At 46.2% G+C, this 20,040-nt stretch overlaps 1 protein-coding gene across 3 annotated transcripts in view; it reads right to left on the minus strand.

Moving 5' to 3' along the window:
* The window catches only part of LOC135370266 (uncharacterized), a 65,209-nt gene extending 46,330 nt beyond the window's left edge, over positions 1-18,879 (minus strand). Inside the window, exons 1-3 of one of the 3 annotated variants that reach the window (XM_064603978.1) lie at positions 18,587-18,879; positions 16,366-18,239; positions 15,998-16,072 (exon numbers count right to left, since the gene is read on the minus strand). In XM_064603978.1, coding sequence (XP_064460048.1) covers positions 15,998-16,072; positions 16,366-16,590 — 300 coding nt within the window. In that variant the 5' untranslated portion in view covers positions 16,591-18,239; positions 18,587-18,879. Of the gene's footprint in view, positions 1-15,997; positions 16,081-16,365; positions 18,240-18,586 lie in introns of those variants that run through there. The other 2 variants (XM_064603979.1, XR_010415272.1) reach the window with 2 other exon arrangements.
* Between the last annotated feature and the right edge of the window lie 1,161 nt (positions 18,880-20,040).

Here is a 20,040-nt window from a genome sequence, read left to right on the forward strand (position 1 = left end):
GCAAGAATTATCTGATAGCAGAAATGGGTGTTTTGTCAGTTGAAGGTAGTTTGTTAGCACGTGTTTAATTTTTGAAGTCGTAGCTAGTCTGCTATTCGAGCAGAAATGCTGGTATCTGAGGGTTTAATGCTGCGGGTAGAAATTCCTGTCTGAGATGAATCTGCATTTCACTGCAATTTGTTTCATTTAAGTAATATTATTGAAATTCCACAGCCACTGTGAATAAAAAGGGATGGTTGTGTGCCTGCTCATGGAAGCAACTTGCATATCGGAATGACATGTGATGAGAGCGAACTTTGTGCTCAGGTACGGCAATGGTGTAGGGGGACGGAGCATTACGTGAAGCCAAGGGCAAGCTGCGACCTTGAACCTGCAGAGCAAGTTTATTTTTAGGCTATGACGACTTCTCGCGCCCGTGCATGTTGGGGCATGCAGCGAGGTCGCCGCTATATAAGTGGGGAGGGTGTGTAAAGAGGCAGCAGTCTTCGCATCGCTTCGGGAGTGTGCGGAGCTCGCTTCAAAAGTAAGTATTTTTCATCCACGCTCTGTGGTGGACGTTTTCTTAGTGTTTCTTCTTTTTTTTTTCAGTGCCTAGATGCGTGTTCTGCTTGTTTGATCCTCATGATATCTGGGATGATGAGCCATTGGAAGAGAATTCACCATCTTCTCCAGACATTTCACCTGGCACATTGCATGCTCACGTTGAGCGATCACATCCCTATGTGGACATTTCCTTCCTGCCTTTCTTTCAAAGTGATAGCGCATTTCGAGGTATCATCAAAGCGTTTGTGCTATTGGCATCTGTTCACGATCAGGGAGTAGAGGACTTGCGACAATATTTAATGAACCACCTCCACAATATAATTGCTATTTTGCGAGCGCAAAGAATACCCTTTAGGTTCTGCATTTGTTCTGACATTCTAATGATGAAAGAAAATCGAGGGGATGTAACCGCACACATAGCTCATTTTATGGCGCTTGCTCGCGAAGTCCACAGCGATGGAGCTATCGTAAATACTTTGATGGATGTGATTCAGGAGTCCACTGGGCGCGTTGAAAATTACCAGCGCGAGGGTAGTGGGTTTGTATCCACTGACGTCCAAAAAGTTCAAATGTGTATTTCTGCTGTGAAAACTAAAAAATTCGGGTGCAATGGGGTACTTCCCACAAATTTGGCTAAACGCAGAAACGTGTTAACGAATGTCCCTTTACCAGAGCGTAAGGAGGGCGAGTGCTTTAAATACAATACGCTCGCCCTCTTGCACCCGCAGGAAAGGAACCGATGGAAAAAATATGAAAATTATGCAACCAATTACTGGTGGCCTAGTCACTTCCCTGTATCCTTCTCTGATCTTGATGAATTCGAAAACCAAAACAAGATTTCCGTCTACGTGTACGCGTATGTCGATCAGGAAGTACATGTGTCGCGACCCCCAAAACTAGAATGGGAAAAGAAAATTCACTTGTTGGAAGTAGATGAGCATTTTTTTGGAATTAAGTCCCTCGAACGCTTGTTGACAACAAGAAGTAACCATTTCGTATGCGAACGCTGTACACGCTCTTTCGTGAAGGAAGAGAGCATGGCGAAACATCGACGCCTTTGCACGGACGTGAACGAAATCCTGTTGGAATTTTGCGAGCCGGGAAAAAATTTTGTGGAGTTTACTAAAATACAGTACATGCAGCAGTACAACTACGTCGTTGCGTTGGACACTGAGAGCGTACTCGCACCCAGTGGTATTGGCATGCAACGTCACATTACCTCTAGCTTCTGTGCTGTGCTCGTGCGTACCCACGACTCAAAGGTGATGCGCATTAGAACACACCATGGGGAAGATGCGGCAAAGCAGTGTGTGAAGGCGCTCATGGAAATGCGTGATGAAATGATTGCCTTGAACGCCTGCCCCGCTGCAATGGTGCTGAGCGACGAACAACAAGCCAAGCACAGAGCTGCCACCCACTGTGCATACTGTAAACGGGAATTGGCGAAAGACCTACCTCGTGTCCGTCATCATGATCATTCGAAGCATTGTACTGCGGGTGAGACAAATTACATCGCGACACTGTGCAACCCCTGTAAGGTCGCATGCACTACCAGAGAAAAATTGCCGATCATGGTCCACAATTTGTCTTATGATTTGGCTGGACTGTTACGGGAATTTCATGTTCTCGGGTGGAAGCGACCTCCCTTCATTGTGGCCAGCTCCATGGAAAAAATTTGTTCGTTCGAAATTGGTACCTTCCTCTTCAGAGATACCATGCAGTACCTAAATTCATCACTTGGGGAGCTTGTGGAAACCGTCAAATCCATGGGGGTGCAGAGGCGTTCCAATGCTTGAAGCAGGTATTTGGAGACGACTACAAAATGTTGCTTCGTAAAGGTGTGTTCCCTTACAGTTACCTTAGTTCTTTTGAAGTGTACGACGAGTTGAGTCTCCCAGAAAAATCCGCTTTCCGAAATGATCTAACTGGGGAAGATGTAAGCGACGAGGACTACCAGTACGCTGTGCATGTATTTGAACATTTTGGGTGCTCGAGTTTGCGGGATTGATGCACTTCCATACGGGATGCAGCACTTCCGACGCCTGTGCTACAGCGCACGCGGATTGGAATTGCTTCATTGCGTTTCTCTGGCATCCTATTCGTGGCAATGCGCGTTAAATTATACGAGATTACCGATGAGGAAATGTACAGAACCATCGAATCATGCGTTAGAGGCGGGCTCTGTCAGGCGAGCAGGCGTCATTTGCGTGCCAATAACCCTCTGTGTAGCGGCAATGATCCTGATAAAGAGGAGGTGTACATATCATACATAGATTGCAACAATCTTTACGGATTTAGTATGATAAAGCACCTCCCTGTCGGTGATTTCGAATGGGTCGAGGATTTTAGCTCCGTGGATTTTATGCGTCACCCCACGGATTCGGAGGTGGGGTATGTGTACGTATGTGACTTGGAGTATCCAAAATCTATCCACGCACTGCCACGGTACTTTCTCCTGGCTCCTGAGAAGGCAGTCGTCCCAAAGGAATGGCTCTCACCATTCCAGCGAGGGCTTCTCGAAGAATTAATGTATCAGCCTGCTAACAGCAAAAAGCTGTTGCTTACGTGCAAGGACAAAGTCGAGTACGTCGTTCATTATGCGCTGCTAGCACTCTATTGTAGATTAGGCATGAGGGTGACGAAAATTCACAGAATTCTAAAATTTCGCCAGGCGCCATTCCTGCGTCCCTACATCGAGGACAATGTTGCCAGACGTGTTGCCTGGGGCACGATATTCGAAAAAAACTTCTACAAACTCTCAAATAATGCAGTCTTTGGGAGAACACTTTTAAATAAATTTAACATGCGTGATATTCGAGTAGCCTTCGATGAGGAGACGGCGAGTCGCCTCGGGAGCCGGGCGGAATGCGTGAGGATGGAAATTTTGTCCCCGGATTGTGTCATGTACGAAATGCGCAAATGAAAAGTGCGATGCGATTTCCCGCTCCAGATTGGGTTTACGATTTTGGAACTGAGTAAATTAACCATGTACTCATTCTACTACGAAACCCTCTTGAGCAAGCTCACCTGTCCGGTGATTACCTGCTACTTTGACATGGATTCTTTGATCCTCGGCCTATTCTGCAAGGACTACGAAGATCAGTTACGAGCGATCGCCAACGACCACTTAGATCTGTCTTCCTTTGATCGGGATCATCCACTGTACAGTGAAAAGAATCGTGGAAGGCTTGGGGCATTCAAAAGCGAAACTGGTAGTGTACCTATTGAGGAAGTAGTATGTTTGAAAGCTAAAATGTATTCCATCAGATTAGCTGGAGGAAAGCAAATTGCAAGAGCTAAAGGGGTCAAAAAGAATATTGTACGCAAGCACCTCCTCCATGAGACATACTACGATACCTTGTTCAATCACACGAGCGTATCGAACGAACAAGTATCGATCGTTGGAAAGAAGCAGTGTATGTACTCCATCAGAAATGTCAAAAGAAGTCTGATGGCATACGACGACAAGAGATACCTGTGCAATGACGTTGACTCCTATCCGTATGGAAGCTACGAATATGGTAAGTTTAAGTGGGTGATATAAATAGTGAAGCTCATAATGTTCTTTCATCTCTTCAGAAGATGTGCAGGAAGAGAATTAATGCTTCTGTCACATACTGTTCTCTCCTGCGGTTTGCCTCTGGGTCCTGGACGGAGAAGAACGAGTGCCTGGGTGATCCACATGGTTCTTACGCGAAAAACGCCGTGGATGCGAGCGGAGATGTACGGCGTGCATGGATGTGTCCCCAGGGAGAACTACAATATCTCCGAGTCTGCCATGATGTACTCAATAAACATTGAAAACTATTTACCATGTTTTTGTGTCCCAACCACTGCCGAGAGTCACTCAGGCTAAAAAAGAAGGCCTCCCGGATCAATAAGCAATTTGGGGGGAACTGTGAGCTGGCCTAGAAATGAATGGGATTGATCAATGAGTGGTTGTCTATTATGCAGCAGGAATTATGAAGCAATATGCAGTTGAAAGCATGTGACCGAATAACCAGTGAGTAGGAATGACCAATGAGTCTATCGAACATGTATGGGAGGCAGCCAATAGGATCCTGAGCCAATCACTAGGTTTTGAATGAAAGTGACCACCCCCAGACCAATAGACAGGTGAGCAATTTGGAAACCTATGAGCCGACTTAGAATTGAATAGAATAGATAATTTTGGTGTCTACGAGCGAGTGAGCAGATGTTGTGGCAATGAATGGTAGCCAATCATGCAGAAATTGAATGGATCACCGTGAAAGGGTGGAGCTGTGACCAACCAAGTAGAGGGTTTAGAAGTGGCTTGACCTGGATTAGAAATGGGTGGTGGATTAGAAATTCCTAGAACTGGATTAGAAAAACGAGCGATTTGGAAGCCTATGAGCTGACTTAGAATTGCATAGAATAGATAATTTTGGTGTTTATGAGCGAGTGAGCAGATGTGGCAATGAAGGGCAGCCAATCACATAGAAATTGGATGGATCACCATGAAGGGGTGGAGCCTGGATTAGACCTGGCTTGACCTGGATTAGAAATGGGTGGTGGATTAGAAATTTCTACAACTGGATTAGAAAAAAGTGGCTGTTGTGCGTAACGGTTCTATACTACTCGCCGCTCTGCTTCACCCTTTGGGGGCCCTGCTCTCCAGCTCTAAACGCTCTTCCGCAGCGTTTCAGTGGACTCCTGACGCCTCAGCAGCCTTCCAGTCCATCAAAGAAGCCACGCTCTTGATCCATCCGCGGCATGATGCACCCACATGCATCATGATGGATGCCTTCAGCGTTGCAGTCGGCACCGTACTCCAACAGAAGGTTTCAGAGTCCTTGCACCCACTTTCATTCTTCTCCCGAAAACTGAAGCCTCACCAAACTCGCTACAGCACATTCGGCCGAGAATTACTTGCCATCTACCTCGCAATCAAACATTTTCGCCATTTTCTTGAAGGCCGCCCATTTACAGTCCCCACGGATCATAAGCCCCTGACGTACACCTTGTCGTCCTCTGGTCCTGGGTACATCCCCGTGAAGTCAGGCATCTCTCCTTCATATCAGAGTTTACCACCGCCATCCAGCATATCAGCGGCGCCGCAAACACTGTTGCTAACGCCCTGAGTCGCCTGAGCTCGCTCACGCAAGCCAAGCGCACTTCGACCCATGATCCACTCTCGCTCGACACCCTGGCTCAGGCACAGCTTGTTGACCCTGAACTCGCCGACTTTCGCGCTTCAACCTCAACATCCTCGAAGATCGAGGACGTCCACCTCCCTGGTACCACGACGGCTGTCGCCTGTGACACGTCCCAGGGCCGCCCTCGTCCTTTTGTCTCCGTTCCCCTTCGACGCGCCGTCTTCGCCTCGTTCCACCGCCTTTGCCATCCAGGCATCCTCGCTACTCAGCGGCTCATTACCCAGCGCTATGTCTGGCCCCACACGAAGAGGAACATCAACCGCTGGGTCCAGACTTGCCTATCCTGCCAGCGGAACAATATCCGTCGTCACTGCTTTCCCACTCCCGTCGAGCCGCTTCGACCACATACATATAGACCTTGTTGGCCCCCTACCATTGGTCAGCGGTTTCCGGTACATTCTCACCATCGTCGACCGATACACGCGCTGGCCAGAAGCCGTCCCCATCACCGATGCTACCACCCTCACCATCGCCCAAGCGCTCATCAGTGCGTGGATATCACGCTTCGGGTTACCCTCTGTCATCACCGCTGACAGAGGTCCTCAGTTCGAGTCAGCCCTCTTTACGAACCTCATGCAGACTCTTGGTTCCCGAAGCGTTCCTGCATCCAATGGCCTCGTTGAGCGACTCCATTGCGTCGCCCTCCGAGCCGCCCAGCACACCCCATGGCCAGAAGCTCTGCCCCTCGTACTGGTGGCCATCCGAACATCCTTCAAGCCCGACCTCGGCTGCACCACTGGAGGTCTTGTTTATGGTGCCCCCCTACGCCTTCCCGCTGACGTCCTTGAAGCCTCGCCTACGCTGCCGCTCCTGGCTCCCGCAGACTACTTGTCCCGGCTCCGGCACACCATGGACGCTCTCCACCCAAGCCCTCCCCGTTCCAGTTGCGTCTCCAACACCTTCCACCACCCCGACCTTGACCGCTGCTCGCACGTCTTCGCCCGCTGCGACGGTGTAAAAAAAACGTTGCAGTCACCTTACTCCGGGCCGTATCCCGTCATACAGAGAACCCCAGCCTACTTCACGCTTCTCGTCAACGGCAGGGAAGACACCGTTTCCCTCCACCGTCTAAAATCTGCCTTCATCGACGCCTCCACCTTGCCGGCCGTCGCATCGCTTGGTCCCTCCGCCCCGCTTCCCACCAGTCAGCCTGGAGACCCGTCACCAGCCCATTCGAGCCCTTCCCGCCCACATGTAACATGGTCCATGCGCCTAGTCAACTGTCGTCGCTTTACGGCGACTCCCTACACTCTTAAACTCGTACCTTTTATTGTAACTTTTAGAAACATGTAACGTCTATATAGACGTAGATTTCGAGATTTATTATAGGTTACACCATAGTAACGTATATTTAGAGGTTAAAAGCTACCGAAATCATGTCTTTACAGCAGCAACAGAAGTCACATCGGGGAAAAACAAAAACAGCTTGTTGTAACCTATAAATGTACCCTTTACTCCGACACTGTAACTTCTAAGCAAAATTTCCAACGACTATTTCTTTGTTAGGTTCTTGTCGTTTGTTTTTCTTCTGTTTTGCAGCATAATGCCGCGTTTCAGCCTCCCATTCGAGACGACAGTTGCGAATGTACGTGCACGCTTTTATTTTATATCTGTTTCAGCGTCATCTGCGTCGACTACGTATTATCACTGCTGCATCAACACGTATTGTAAATTTGCAGTCTGGCATACTATTAGCATGTTTCTTTCTACAGGGTGTCAAACCATTCCAATGCCGCAACCACCAAATTTCCGCATTTCCGACAGTTTCTATTTCGGTGCGTAGCCGAGCCTGGTCTACCCACACTGAGAGCGGTTTCCTTGAAACTCCGAACGCTCAACATGCGTTCGTTGACAGGTGCAATCTGTTTTCATCGGTGATTTTGCTCGTCAATGTTCCTCGCGTTCAGCATAGCGCCGTCAGGAACAACGGGAATGCGAGATGTCGCTACCAAACAAGGGTATTTTCGGTGTTCTGAGAGGGGAAGGTGTAGTGAGTGCGAAGAATGCAAAGAATACATAACTGGAAACGAACATCATCCACTGCAGCTCTGGTTCACACAGCTTCATACACTGGATAAGTGTACATTTTATGCTATGTACGTGCATTACTTTGATAGCAAGAGCTGTTAGCGCATGTTTCTTGTGATTATCGCAAGCGTTCTGCGGTCCTGCATATGAACTCCACTTACGCTTGCTACTTTTCGGCTCCTACTTGGTCGCCAAGTCAATACACCGGCGTGCATTTTGCGAGCTGCGGATATATGCATCGAGATATATAATTCGCAGCTTTCTGCTTGTTGTGTTCTTACGATATTCTAAGACTCAGTCGCGGAACGAACGCCTTCCCGCATTTATGATGTTCTCTCAGCGTCTTGTGCTTTCTACGGATGTAATTCAGCAAAACATTATTTCGTCCACGTTGCTGCTAAATGCGGATGGAAGCTCTGCATTGTTCCAAATAGAGGTACACAACGCAACAAGTTTTACCATATTGATGATGATAATTAGGGATTTCATGGCGCAGCGACAACGAGCTTTATCTTATTGCTATAGCCTCCAATTTCATGTATGTGTTTTGTGTGTGTATGTGTAAGTGTTTCCTACTTATTGTGGTTTGAGACACTCACTTGGTCCTATATACCGGGTGTTTCAGTTAAATCCCCGGGCTAAATAATTCGCGAACGGGTGCACCAATCCACGAACTTTCTTTTTTACAAGTATCTGTCCGATACCACCTACAAGCTGCACACCGTGTGAATGAGTGGGAGGCGCTCATTATTAAAATAAAAATGCAAATGAGTTTCGTCAAAAAGCGTATCTTCTAAAGCAGGGCGCTGTCGGCATTAAAATGGCTACTACCCCTTTTGGGACCTTCAGTGGACACCTTTTAGAGAAAAATCTGCCACCCAAGCGGGTCATTTGTTGCAGTAATTAATAGGTTTCGGTTTACGTATTTTTGTCGCGGCTGGTCGCGGCGAAGCGCAAAAGGGCGTATTTCATTGGTGTAATTCATTGGTGTAATTCATTAATGTAAGGACGTGATTTATTGATGGATAAGTGAGTGAAAGAGCGTCCTTTTGCGCTGCGCCGCGACCAGCCGCGACAAAAATACGTAAACCGAAACCAATTAATTACTGCAACAAATGACCCGCTTCGGTGGCAGATTTTTCTCTAAAAGGTGTCCATTGAAGGTCTCAAAAGGGGTAGTACCCATTTTAATGCCGACAGCGCCCTGCTTCAGAAGTTACGCTTTTTTACGAAACTCATTTGCATTTTTATTTTAATAATGAGCGCCTCCCACTCATTCACACGGTGTGCAGCTTGTAGGTGGTATCGGACAGATACTTGTAAAAAAGAAAGTTCGTGGATTGGTGCACCCGTTCGCGAATTATTTAGCCCGGGGATTTAACTGAAACACCCGGTATATACTACTCGCCCACCTACGCATTGCTGATGAAGGCCCAATAAGGCCGAAACAGCTGTCCAATGCTGGTGTGGCGACGTTTGGGACTTATAAACATATGTTCAACGTGCAGCCAAAGAGCGTATGCTATTTTTCTTCATTTAATATTTTACTGGCTTCGCACTGGGCTTTCAGAGGTGAGTCACTCACCCTGACGGGAGGACATCACGTTCCACGTGACCTTCCGACGCCACTCGCTCAAACGTCGCCCACCTACGCATTGCTGATGAAGGCCCAATAAGGCCGAAACAGCTGTCCAAAGCTGGTGTGGCGACGTTTGGGACTTATAAACATATGTTCAACGTGCAGCCAAAGAGCGTATGCTATTTTTCTTGATTTAATATTTTACTGGCTTCGCACTGGGCATTCAGAGGTGAGTCACTCACCCTGACGGGAGGACATCACGTTCCACGTGACCTTCCGACGCCACTCGCTCAAACGTCGCCCACCTACGCATTGCTTATGAAGGCCCAATAAGGCCGAAACAGCTGTCCAATGCTGGTGTGGCGACGTTTGGGACTTATAAACATATGTTCAACGTGCACCCAAAGAGCGTATGCTATTTTTCTTGATTTAATATTTTACTGGCTTCGCACTGGGCTTTCAGAGGTTAGTCACTCACCCTGACGGGAGGACATCACGTTCCACGTGACCTTCCGACGCCACTCGCTCAAACGTCGCCCACCTACGCATTGCTGATGAAGGCCCAATAAGGCCGAAACAGCTGTCCAATGCTGGTGTGGCGACGTTTGGGACTTATAAACATATGTTCAACGTGCACCCAAAGAGCGTATGCTATTTTTCTTGATTTAATATTTTACTGGCTTCGCACTGGGCTTTCAGAGGTTAGTCACTCACCCTGACGGGAGGACATCACGTTCCACGTGACCTTCCGACGCCACTCGCTCAAACGTCGCCCACCTACGCATTGCTGATGAAGGCCCAATAAGGCCGAAACAGCTGTCCAATGCTGGTGTGGCGACGTTTGGGACTTATAAACATATGTTCAACGTGCAGCCAAAGAGCGTATGCTATTTTCTTCATTTTATATGTAGACTAGCTACAGTCTATAAAATGAAGTTAGGAATTCTATATAGGACATAGGATAGGATTCTAAATAGCATTCTATATATATTCAAGGTAATCCTTGAGATAATTACTAAAGATGTCTTGTAAGATTTTGCAAGTTTGGATGGTTAACGATATAGGGCGGTAATTACTTACAACTTATATAGTTACAAGTTATATAACTTATTCTGCAATCAGTCTAGATACCGACCTTGAAACCTGTTTGGTCAACACATTGTTCAAAGTCGCCAACGCTTCTAGTGGGCATATCTTTTTGCCCGTCAGATTCCAGTGCGTTCCCTTGTCGACTTCTGTCTATCAAGTCGAAATTAACTACCGTGTATCTGCGATTATGCCTGGATTCCCCAGACATAAAATGTTGTGGGAGTTGGTACCAATTACACCTTTCCAGTGATGTGCGGGACTTTGTCAACAAGTACCTAATGTTTAACCTCAAAGACCTGGTTTCGAAACAGCAGTTATTGGTTCTTCATCCAGTATGCTTGACCTCGTGCTCACCACCACACATGAACTAATCTGTTCAGCGCCATCGCTTCAAGTCACTAGTAACCATAAATTCATCTCATTCCCGATAGATAGCAACATTTCTCGCCCACGGAAACGAATGAAAGCAATGCAAAACTGAGAGGCAACCACGACTCCATCGCCTCATAGCTTGACATATTCCTTGGGGAATTTGTAGCAAGATTTCCGTACAGGTCTGCTGATCAGAAATGGTGTCTATTCAAAGAAAAGTTGAAAGAGCTCGAGGGTTCCTTTGTTCCTACACACCTATAGTAAAGTCCTCGTTAAAAACTCTTTCAAACTAATACGCAATAAAAACTGAAAAGGAAAGTATATTTCGGATAGCTCGAGCTGGCAACAATTCAGTTGCATGGAAGCATTAGACAAATGTATTCAAATACGAAACCTGCCGCACAGGCTTTGAACTCGCTTTTCAGTAAAGGAGATAGGGCGCAGACTAACTGGTGCATGATGATGAAGGAACGAATAACCGAGAGACACGGGACACGAAGACAAGCACAAGAGTTCTCAGACACAGTAATGATTTAATAACACAGAGCCTCCTAAATACCTAACAACTCCCGGAGGGGAGGGAGAGGGATAAAGGATGGCCTATTGGAAAATACTTTTGAAAGAGACGGTGGCGATAACACAACGCGGGAACTGTGTAAATAGGCCATCCCTTATCCCTCTCCCTCCCCTCCGGGAGTTGTTGGGTATTTAAAAGGCTCTGTGTTATTAAGTCATTACGGTGTCTGAGAACTCTTGTGCTTGTCTTCGTGTCCCGTGTCTCTCGGTTATTCGTTCCTTCATCGCTTTTCAGTATATCGGCTCCCTGTTATTTCGGAAAGGGGAAGCTCATGTCCTGCTCAAATCGGGGCCCCACCACGGGAGATCATTCTGCATTTGTCATGTTATACATTTCATATCGCAGTAGCATGTAGCACAACATCTGGAGTACGCAGACGGGTAGAAATCCAACGAACCAGTATGAAGAGAATTTCCTCAAGACGAGAGCCGTCGTGTCTAGCCAACAAGGAATTTAAGGAACAATTTTAGAGCGCGAAGAAATCATTTCTTTCCATAACATTACCGAACATTACTATAGCTCTTAGCCAACAAAGTTTTGGAGAGTGCTCCAAATCCTTTCTCGTGGTGACGTAAACTTGACCGTGGTGGATCCTACAGACAAATTTTGCACAAGTGTGCCTATACTTTGAATAATTATTTTTTCGTGTTTTTACCAAGTCATATGCTTCCAATATCATAAATACATCGTTGTGCAATCTCCCTCAGATGCCTAACATAGAAATTAATTGTAGCGGTGTTGTCAAGTGGTGTGTTCCCAAGTGCAAACTGTCGTCAGCCTCGATACTCATGCGATCAACTCAAAATGCTTAAAGGCCACTAAGAACGTTTCTGTATAATTCTTAACGCCAATACTGTTAGAATCACTAGCTGCTGATGATATACTGATAGAGTGGTCAATAGGGAAGGTTATTCCAGTATTTTTGTCCGATAGCAAGTATGTCGCATAAAACTATAGACCGATCTCCGATGGTAGGCTACCGTGCCAATTCATGGGTTACATAATATTTCCCATTTCACTGCGTTCCTTGAAGACCGTACTTTCTTTGCTAATTATCAGCGCGGTTTCAGACAAGACTAACTGCTTAGGCTGCGAGACGCAGTCCGCTCGCCTATCTAACGACATTTCCCCGGCATCTGACAAGGGACACCAAGTTGATGCCGCATCCATAGATCCCGCTCCGCGAAAGCTTTGGACCCTGTTCCCCATAATACCACCTTATATTAAAACTAACTACGCTGAAACTGGATCAGTCCGTTCTAAATTACATACGAAACTTTTTAGCGAACAGACCTGAGTTTCTAGTTTGGAATAATATATCGTCTGATTTTGCAAAAGTAACATCGGGCATACCTCATGGTTCGGTTATTGGCCCCTACTTTCCCAATTGGTTTATCTTTTTATCTTCCTTCGTGCGGCTCTTCACAGATGATGGCATCATTTATCGCAAAATAAGCTCTCCTTCCGACCATGATCATCTTCAAAGGCATATTGATGAAGTCCACTGCTGGTGCTCGGCCTAACTTCTAACTGTTTACACTGACACATGTAAAATTATCCACACCCCATAGCCCTATCACCTACCCCTTCACCCCTCATCATTCCCCCACTCATTCATAACTCTCATCACGACATCACCCCAGCGTCTCGAATCTAAACCATGTATATTCATTCAAATATCTCGGCGTTATTCAACAACTAGTCTCCCTTGGTCTAGTCATCTCTCGTACATTAGAGAGTTTTAGGGAAACGCGAACGTTTCGCGCTAACCCTTCCCAAAACATCATTAGCTAATCACATGATTCCTTTGGGGTGGCTGACAAAACGTTGCTGATATCTTATTGACTGACCGGGATAGGGAGGCGGGACGCCAGTCGGGAGGACGCTTACGGTTTCCTAAAACTCCCTATTATCTCTAACGTTAATAGCGCATTAGGATTTTTACAACATAGTCTCGATAAAAAATGTCTGTCTGTGGCTCACTTACACTTCGCAATAACTCATAACTGTTTTTAACCTGTAACGACGTATTTCTTTCCAATGCTATTTCTCAAGGAAGCATTCAGAGTCCGACACTTCTCAATGTCGTAATGGCAGGACTAAAATCGCTAATCTCCCGCAAAATAGCATTCTCTTTGTATGCCGATGACGTTGCCCTATGGAGAGTAGGCAAGTCACTAGCAGCAATTCAGCGCCGTTTGCAGCTAACCTTAAATAATGTCCATCTGTATCTCACGCGACTTGGGATGTACCTTGCGTCCGAAAAGTGTGTCGAACTCTCCTTCAACCGCAACGCTATGACAAGTTTCCCTCTTTGGCTTAGTACCCAGAAGTCCGAACCTGTGCGTTTCCATCGCTTCCTTGGTGTGGTCATGGACTCGGACCTGAGCTGGGCTCGCTACATTAAGCATCTTCAAACCAAAGTGCAGCGATACGCTTCCTGCGATTCAACATCTTCCTTACTTAGGCTGGGGATGTGATCAACGGTTTCTTCTAGCCATTCACGCGGCCTTGGTGAGGGCGATTGTGCTTTACAGCCGTCCAATCTTGCACAGGATATCCACAACATAATTAAATACCCTTCGGACCGTATTTTCTTGAATCGTTCGTCGCTCCCTTGGAGTTCCAAGAATGTCTGAAGGACAGCAAGTCCTGGTTGAAGCTGGTGAACTCCTGGTAGAGGTTCTGCGTGAGCGTGAAACGGTAGGACACATCCTACGTTCGCGTGCGCACATTCCCTGTCATCCGCTCCTCAGGAAAATTCCATAACGCCCTCATAGTGATTTGCATCGCGTAGCGTAGATGACACGCCAGGCTCTCACAACTTTCATAGCTAAGAACGCCACATACGTGGGCGCCCCCTGGTCCCTCCATGTGCCATCCACCTTCGTTCGTCTTCTGAACCTTCACGAACGAAGAGATCGGGTTCCCCCTCAAGTCCTTCGAGGCCATTTTTATGGTCTGGTAGGCGCGAAATTTTCTCCCTCGGCCGCCTCTGACACCGGTGACGCATCTCAGACGCATCTTCGCCTCGGTGTTCGTCATCCCGTCCGAAGGCGTAGTACAAGGACGTCGCCTTTCGCATCAAACCTCATACGCAGCTGCGGAACCCTGTGCCATACTTTTCTTTCTGCAGCGCATCGTCGATTTTACCCCGGGGAATTTCACCGGCTCTACATCTGCGCTCAAGCAATTCAGAATTCTGGCATCCGAGGCTCATCCGCACCGTTGGCAGTGGACGTGTTAATGGTTTACAGTGTTGTAAGCAGCCTTGACCAATATTGCATAACTTTGTACGAAGCAGGGCACAGGGTGGTTCTCCAGTGGGTCCCAGCCCGTTGCGGTGCCGAAGGGAATGACAGGCCGACATCGACGCACAAGCAGTTCTCTCGTCTCGTAGAAGGACGAGTATTGCACTGCTGAGAGGAGATCGTCGTTCCATACTTCGACGCCTCGTGACTCCTCTGGCGTACCGTCAGGGATGGGCATCAATAAATTTTTTTATTATTTAAATATAAATACAAAATGCTTTGCTGAAAGAGTTATTAAAATGCTCTTCATAACTATTTTTTCAATATGAGTATTTGAATACAAAATATAAATACAGTATTTAAATACCGTAACTACCGGTATAAATACTGTGAGGACCATGTCATCTTTATTTACAGAAATAACGGTGATCATGACAACAAATCAGCAAGGAACACTAGCATTTATTGTTAGATTGCCATGGCACCTTTAGTATTACATGTTACTGGAAAACTGCATCTTTTAGGCGTGTTCTGTTAGGCCGTACAATCAGATTCGCAACGGAGAACAGCATCTCCACAGGTACCGATCAACAAAGACTGGTATACAATTTCATAGATGCTTCGTACAACACGGTAATCAACTAAATAGTAGTAATTTGAACGTGAAACGGTGACACATATTGCAGCGTCCGTCTCATGCCACGCGTTTTTCCGGTAGCCACTTAAATCACGAATTTCAATGGACAGATTCCATTCGTTTTGCTTGCGAGATCTTTCGTTCCGCGTGGAGAAATTTTGTATGCACTTTTGTGCTCCTTTAGCTCTAGTAATGATCGCAATAGGAAATAAAACATGAACACCATGTTCTATAAAGGTAGGGCGAGCAGGTTTCTAAATGTTTAGAACGGAGCATAAGCAGAGAAGAGAGAACATTCTTGTCGTGTAGGAGAGGCTGATAATATGGAGTAGTCGAGCGATCTGCTTTGTTCTAGAAGCGCGATAAACACAGTAACGCGTGCGTTACTGTGTTTATCGCGCTTGTAGAACAAAGCAGATCGCTCGACTACTCCATATTATTTGTACACCCATATCCACGCAGAAGCACGTTTGGATGGATGGATAGGAACAACGGGCGCAGTAATTGATTATACTTCGAGGAAGCAATCATCTGCAGAGTATGTTTAAAAGGTATCACGGGTATGAAGAGTAGCCATTGTGTCGGTTACTACCGACGCCGAAACTACTCGCCATATACAGGACATTGTTTTTCCACTGCGGTAAAGAAGATTGGAGGGTGGGGCCGACTATCTAAAACGGGATATCTGTCACTCTACCTATTTATAGGGGGACTAGAGGGAAAGTAGAAGATGTGGATACGAACCTCAACTTCTTTCATCCCGACCAGTACCAGTTGAATCTGCGTTTCGTTGACGTTCATCCGTAATCTCGCGTTTATCTGGAGGAAGAAACAGTTATGTTAGTATAGGATAACACATGGGATAGGTTTATTTGGAAGGTGATGACAGAATCTGCGCAACTAATAAAACTGAGGCGCATTCGTAAAACAAGATCGACGCACACAACATAAATATCTACAACATGTTTCTTTTGCAAATCAATCAATCAATCTACAATATGTTTTAACACACAATGTGAATGAAGATGCAATGTTGTGACGCAGCATCCTCACCGTTATTTGTCTACTTGAACCGATTTCAGAACTGTGTAGTCGTACACGTGCAGACTTACCGAATTGATGAGAAGTTTCGTGTACACTCCTATGCCGGTCGTACTCCTGTTCCTAAGGGTGGCGTCATACAACACGTATGTCCCGAACTGTATCTCATTCGGCAACTCAGCGGCGCCACTCCCTGTTGGTGAAGTAGGTCGGAATTTCACGAAAAATTCATTCGACATCGCATCATGTCTGGCCATCCCTACGGCCCAGAACGTCGCATTCCTATCACAGCCCATCACAACATACTACCATCATTCGACGTCTGTATCACAGCTCATCACGTCATAACCCATCATTCAACATCAACATGGCAGCTCGTCACATCATTACCCATCCATCAACATTATATTCCATCGTATCATTACCCATCATTTGACGTCACAGCCCATAACATCATATCATGACACATCGTCTGCATCAAAGCCCGCCATATCATAGGTCAGAATTCCACTTAAGGACTGGTTCTGAAATCAACTTCATTTTGGAGGTCGACTTTGAAGCTTAACACCAGGATCCGATTATGAGGCAGAAGGCGCTGGATAATGAGCATCATGCATGCGTTCCTCGATGACTTGGCTTTTGTGGCCGTTGGCTAGTATCTCGGTGGATTAGGGCGACAGCCGTTTACGGTGACTTTCATAAATTGAATGCGCGTTTTGTGCTGTTGTAGTGGTGTAGCAATGGGTGAACGTGGCGCCCGCCCACTGCTCGGATCGAGTCTCGGTGGGGCCGGGGTAAGGGCGAGTGGTTATGGTGCTGCACTGAAAACGTGTATTTAAACGAAATACGTACAATACAGGACGTGCAATGGAGGACTGGTTAAAGTGGCGACTGGTATTCTGCCGCATAGTCCTCGAATCGTTGCGCAACGGTACGATGGAGTGGTGCTGCACTCTATAACAGATCTCGGCTTCTGCTGGACCTGTGCTATCAACTTTATCGACGCTGCGCAACTGCTTGTGCGGCTAGCGTTGGGTGCCTGAATACCGCATGAATACTGCTTCGGTTCGATGCATGTACCACAGGTGCTCGAGGAAAGATATCTGAGAAATGTCTTGTAAACTCGGCACAGGAACATGCCGCGGCATTCGCAGGCAGACATTTCGACTTACACACCCGACCCTTGTGTTTGTCATTGCACGAAGCATTTCCCTTAAACATTGAGGGCTATACATTAGGCTAAACATTAGGCTATACTCATCATATTACTTCTGTGTGCTGTACATACATTGTACAAATTCATTTTGTGTGCCATGTGAGACTGGACATAACTTTTCAACATTCTTTTTTCCCGCGTATATTGCAGCACATGTTCTGATGGACGCTACTACTGCAGGGTGTAAGCGTCACTGCAACACCGGTGCGTTGTGCCGCTCATAGCCACAGTTGCCTCGCGGCGCTAAGGCAAAATCAAAAAATAAATAAACAGGGTCATGTATATATATCACACAGAAAAATAAATCACTTAACTGCCCTTTATAGTGCTTTCTATATTTGAATCAATACAATGATTAAAAGCAAAACAAATTATTCAAATTTCAATATGGAAAAACTACATCCATCCGTCGTCCGTCAAGCATCCCGCATATTCGAAACGGAACCGCCGCGGGGAGTCGAATGTTCGAGGAGCTGACAAAACGGTGTCCATGGGACGTCTTTCGTCCCCAAGACCTGCTTCGCAGGACGTTGTGAGGTCCCGTTTAAGACATCCGTGGGACCTCAGCGGGATCGATTTGTTCTGTCCGGGTAAGTGTCACAGGAAAGGATACGTTTCCCGCTTTCAACAAATGAGAGGACAATGCGATGTTGTTCGGGATGATATTTGGCTAGGAGCGTGCTGTGTGGTGGAGTTACAGGTGACACTGATTCCCACCAAATTTGATACCTATGGAAGGGTTAGAAGCAGGAATCATTTAATTACGAGACTCGCGCAGCACACTGCACTTCTTCAGGCACAAAATACATGGTACAGGAAGACTTCAAACATGTTCAGCTCATTAAAAAAGAGTGACGGAGAAAGTGGGCAAGGAGTATACAAAAACTTTGGATTGCAGACGGCTAAAACTGGGAATAAAAATTTGGGGAACATCTTTCAATCTGGCAGCGACAAATGGAAAATCAAAAAAGACAAGAGTTTACATGGACAAGGGCAAGAAAAAAAAGTTAAAGGACAAGAAGTTACAAAAGATACACCAAGCAAACCAATGCTGTGTCTACAAAAGAACAACTTACCAGTGGCCCAGAGAGCTATAACGAGACAGGCAAGGACCTTCATAATGACTGTGACAACTCCTTGGCAGAGCTTGAGTGGGAATGAGCGTCTGCATCCTAATAAGTACTAGGCACCCCGCCGGAACTAAAGTGAACCGCGGCATTTTGGAATGGCGTAGTGGTTTCTGATTCCGGGGAATGGCGGTTTATGCAGCGCACACAACAGAATCCAGCATGGACGTTTCTCCATGGCCGCCAAGCAAGAAAGTTCGAGTTAATTCCAAAATGCAATTACGATGACGCCTGTAGAAGATTTCGACGTACAGTTCGCACGAGTTCTCGAAAAAACAGCGTTGGCGTCCGGCTCGTGCAATGACCATGACGGATCGCCAATTCTTCTAGCTGGAATAATTGATTGTTTACCTTTGTCTTTTCCCTCCTGTATTTGAAGCCACGTGGAGCTACTCTCACATCTCTTGTTTCAAGAACAACGGGTGCAGCCATCATTAGGAGTCTGCATAGCGACAAACACATCAGAAGCTTTCATCTGTGGTATGATTGAATAATAAATCCATCACCAGCTGTCACAGTGATGAGAAACACATGTTATTACCCAGGCAGCACATGGTGGCATAATAGCGGTCTCATATAGCATTAGACAGCATTCAGTCATCATTAGACATCTCAGGTAGCTATAGAATGTCATAGGGTAGACGTAATTTCTATTAGCCGTCCGCTAACATAGCAGTATAGACGTGTTAATGTAAACCTAATAGCTGTATAACCTTAGATTTGAAGGTGTACGACTGTACACGTGAGACAATTGATCTTCTGAGGCTGGAACCGCTTGAGCCCTGGACCGGTAATCCAGAAGACGTGGGTTCGAGACCTACAGTTGGCTAACCTTTTTGGTGACTTCCGCCCTCCATCATGATTTACACCTTTTCTAGACATGGTGCCTAAAATTAGTCATAGCTCTTAGGCATGCATTACATCTGTCTTATACCTCCATTTCGGAAGCAGGTTTAGGATTAGACCTTCGTTATACCTTGCTTTAGCTACCCTTATCCGTAGCTTAGACCTCTCGTCTACCATGCATATTAATAAAAAAAATTGCATTTTGTGCCTATGTATAACCCATGTGAGTACAGTTTGAGATCACGCATTTGGTAACGAATTTATTACAACCAAGAACTGTTCACAGTGTGTGCAAAACACAGGGGCGAACTCTTCAGATCTATCCCATTATGAAAAAGTGTTCTGCTACTGTATAAAAAGTCTATTTAGACTTGTCAATAGCTGCGCTAAGTAAATCTGATGAAGGGTTTATAAGCCGTGTATGAACTTCCTATAGAGAGCCCTCTGGGAATTGGCCACTGATTTTTTTATCAATGGCCAATTTGGCCGATTGGCTCCGCACATGTTCTACACTTAAAAGTCATCTGATTGGTCAAGACCCACCAGATGGCACGCTC

Source organism: Ornithodoros turicata, chromosome 10 (assembly GCF_037126465.1).
Source record: "Ornithodoros turicata isolate Travis chromosome 10, ASM3712646v1, whole genome shotgun sequence".
Taxonomy (NCBI): domain Eukaryota; kingdom Metazoa; phylum Arthropoda; class Arachnida; order Ixodida; family Argasidae; genus Ornithodoros; species Ornithodoros turicata.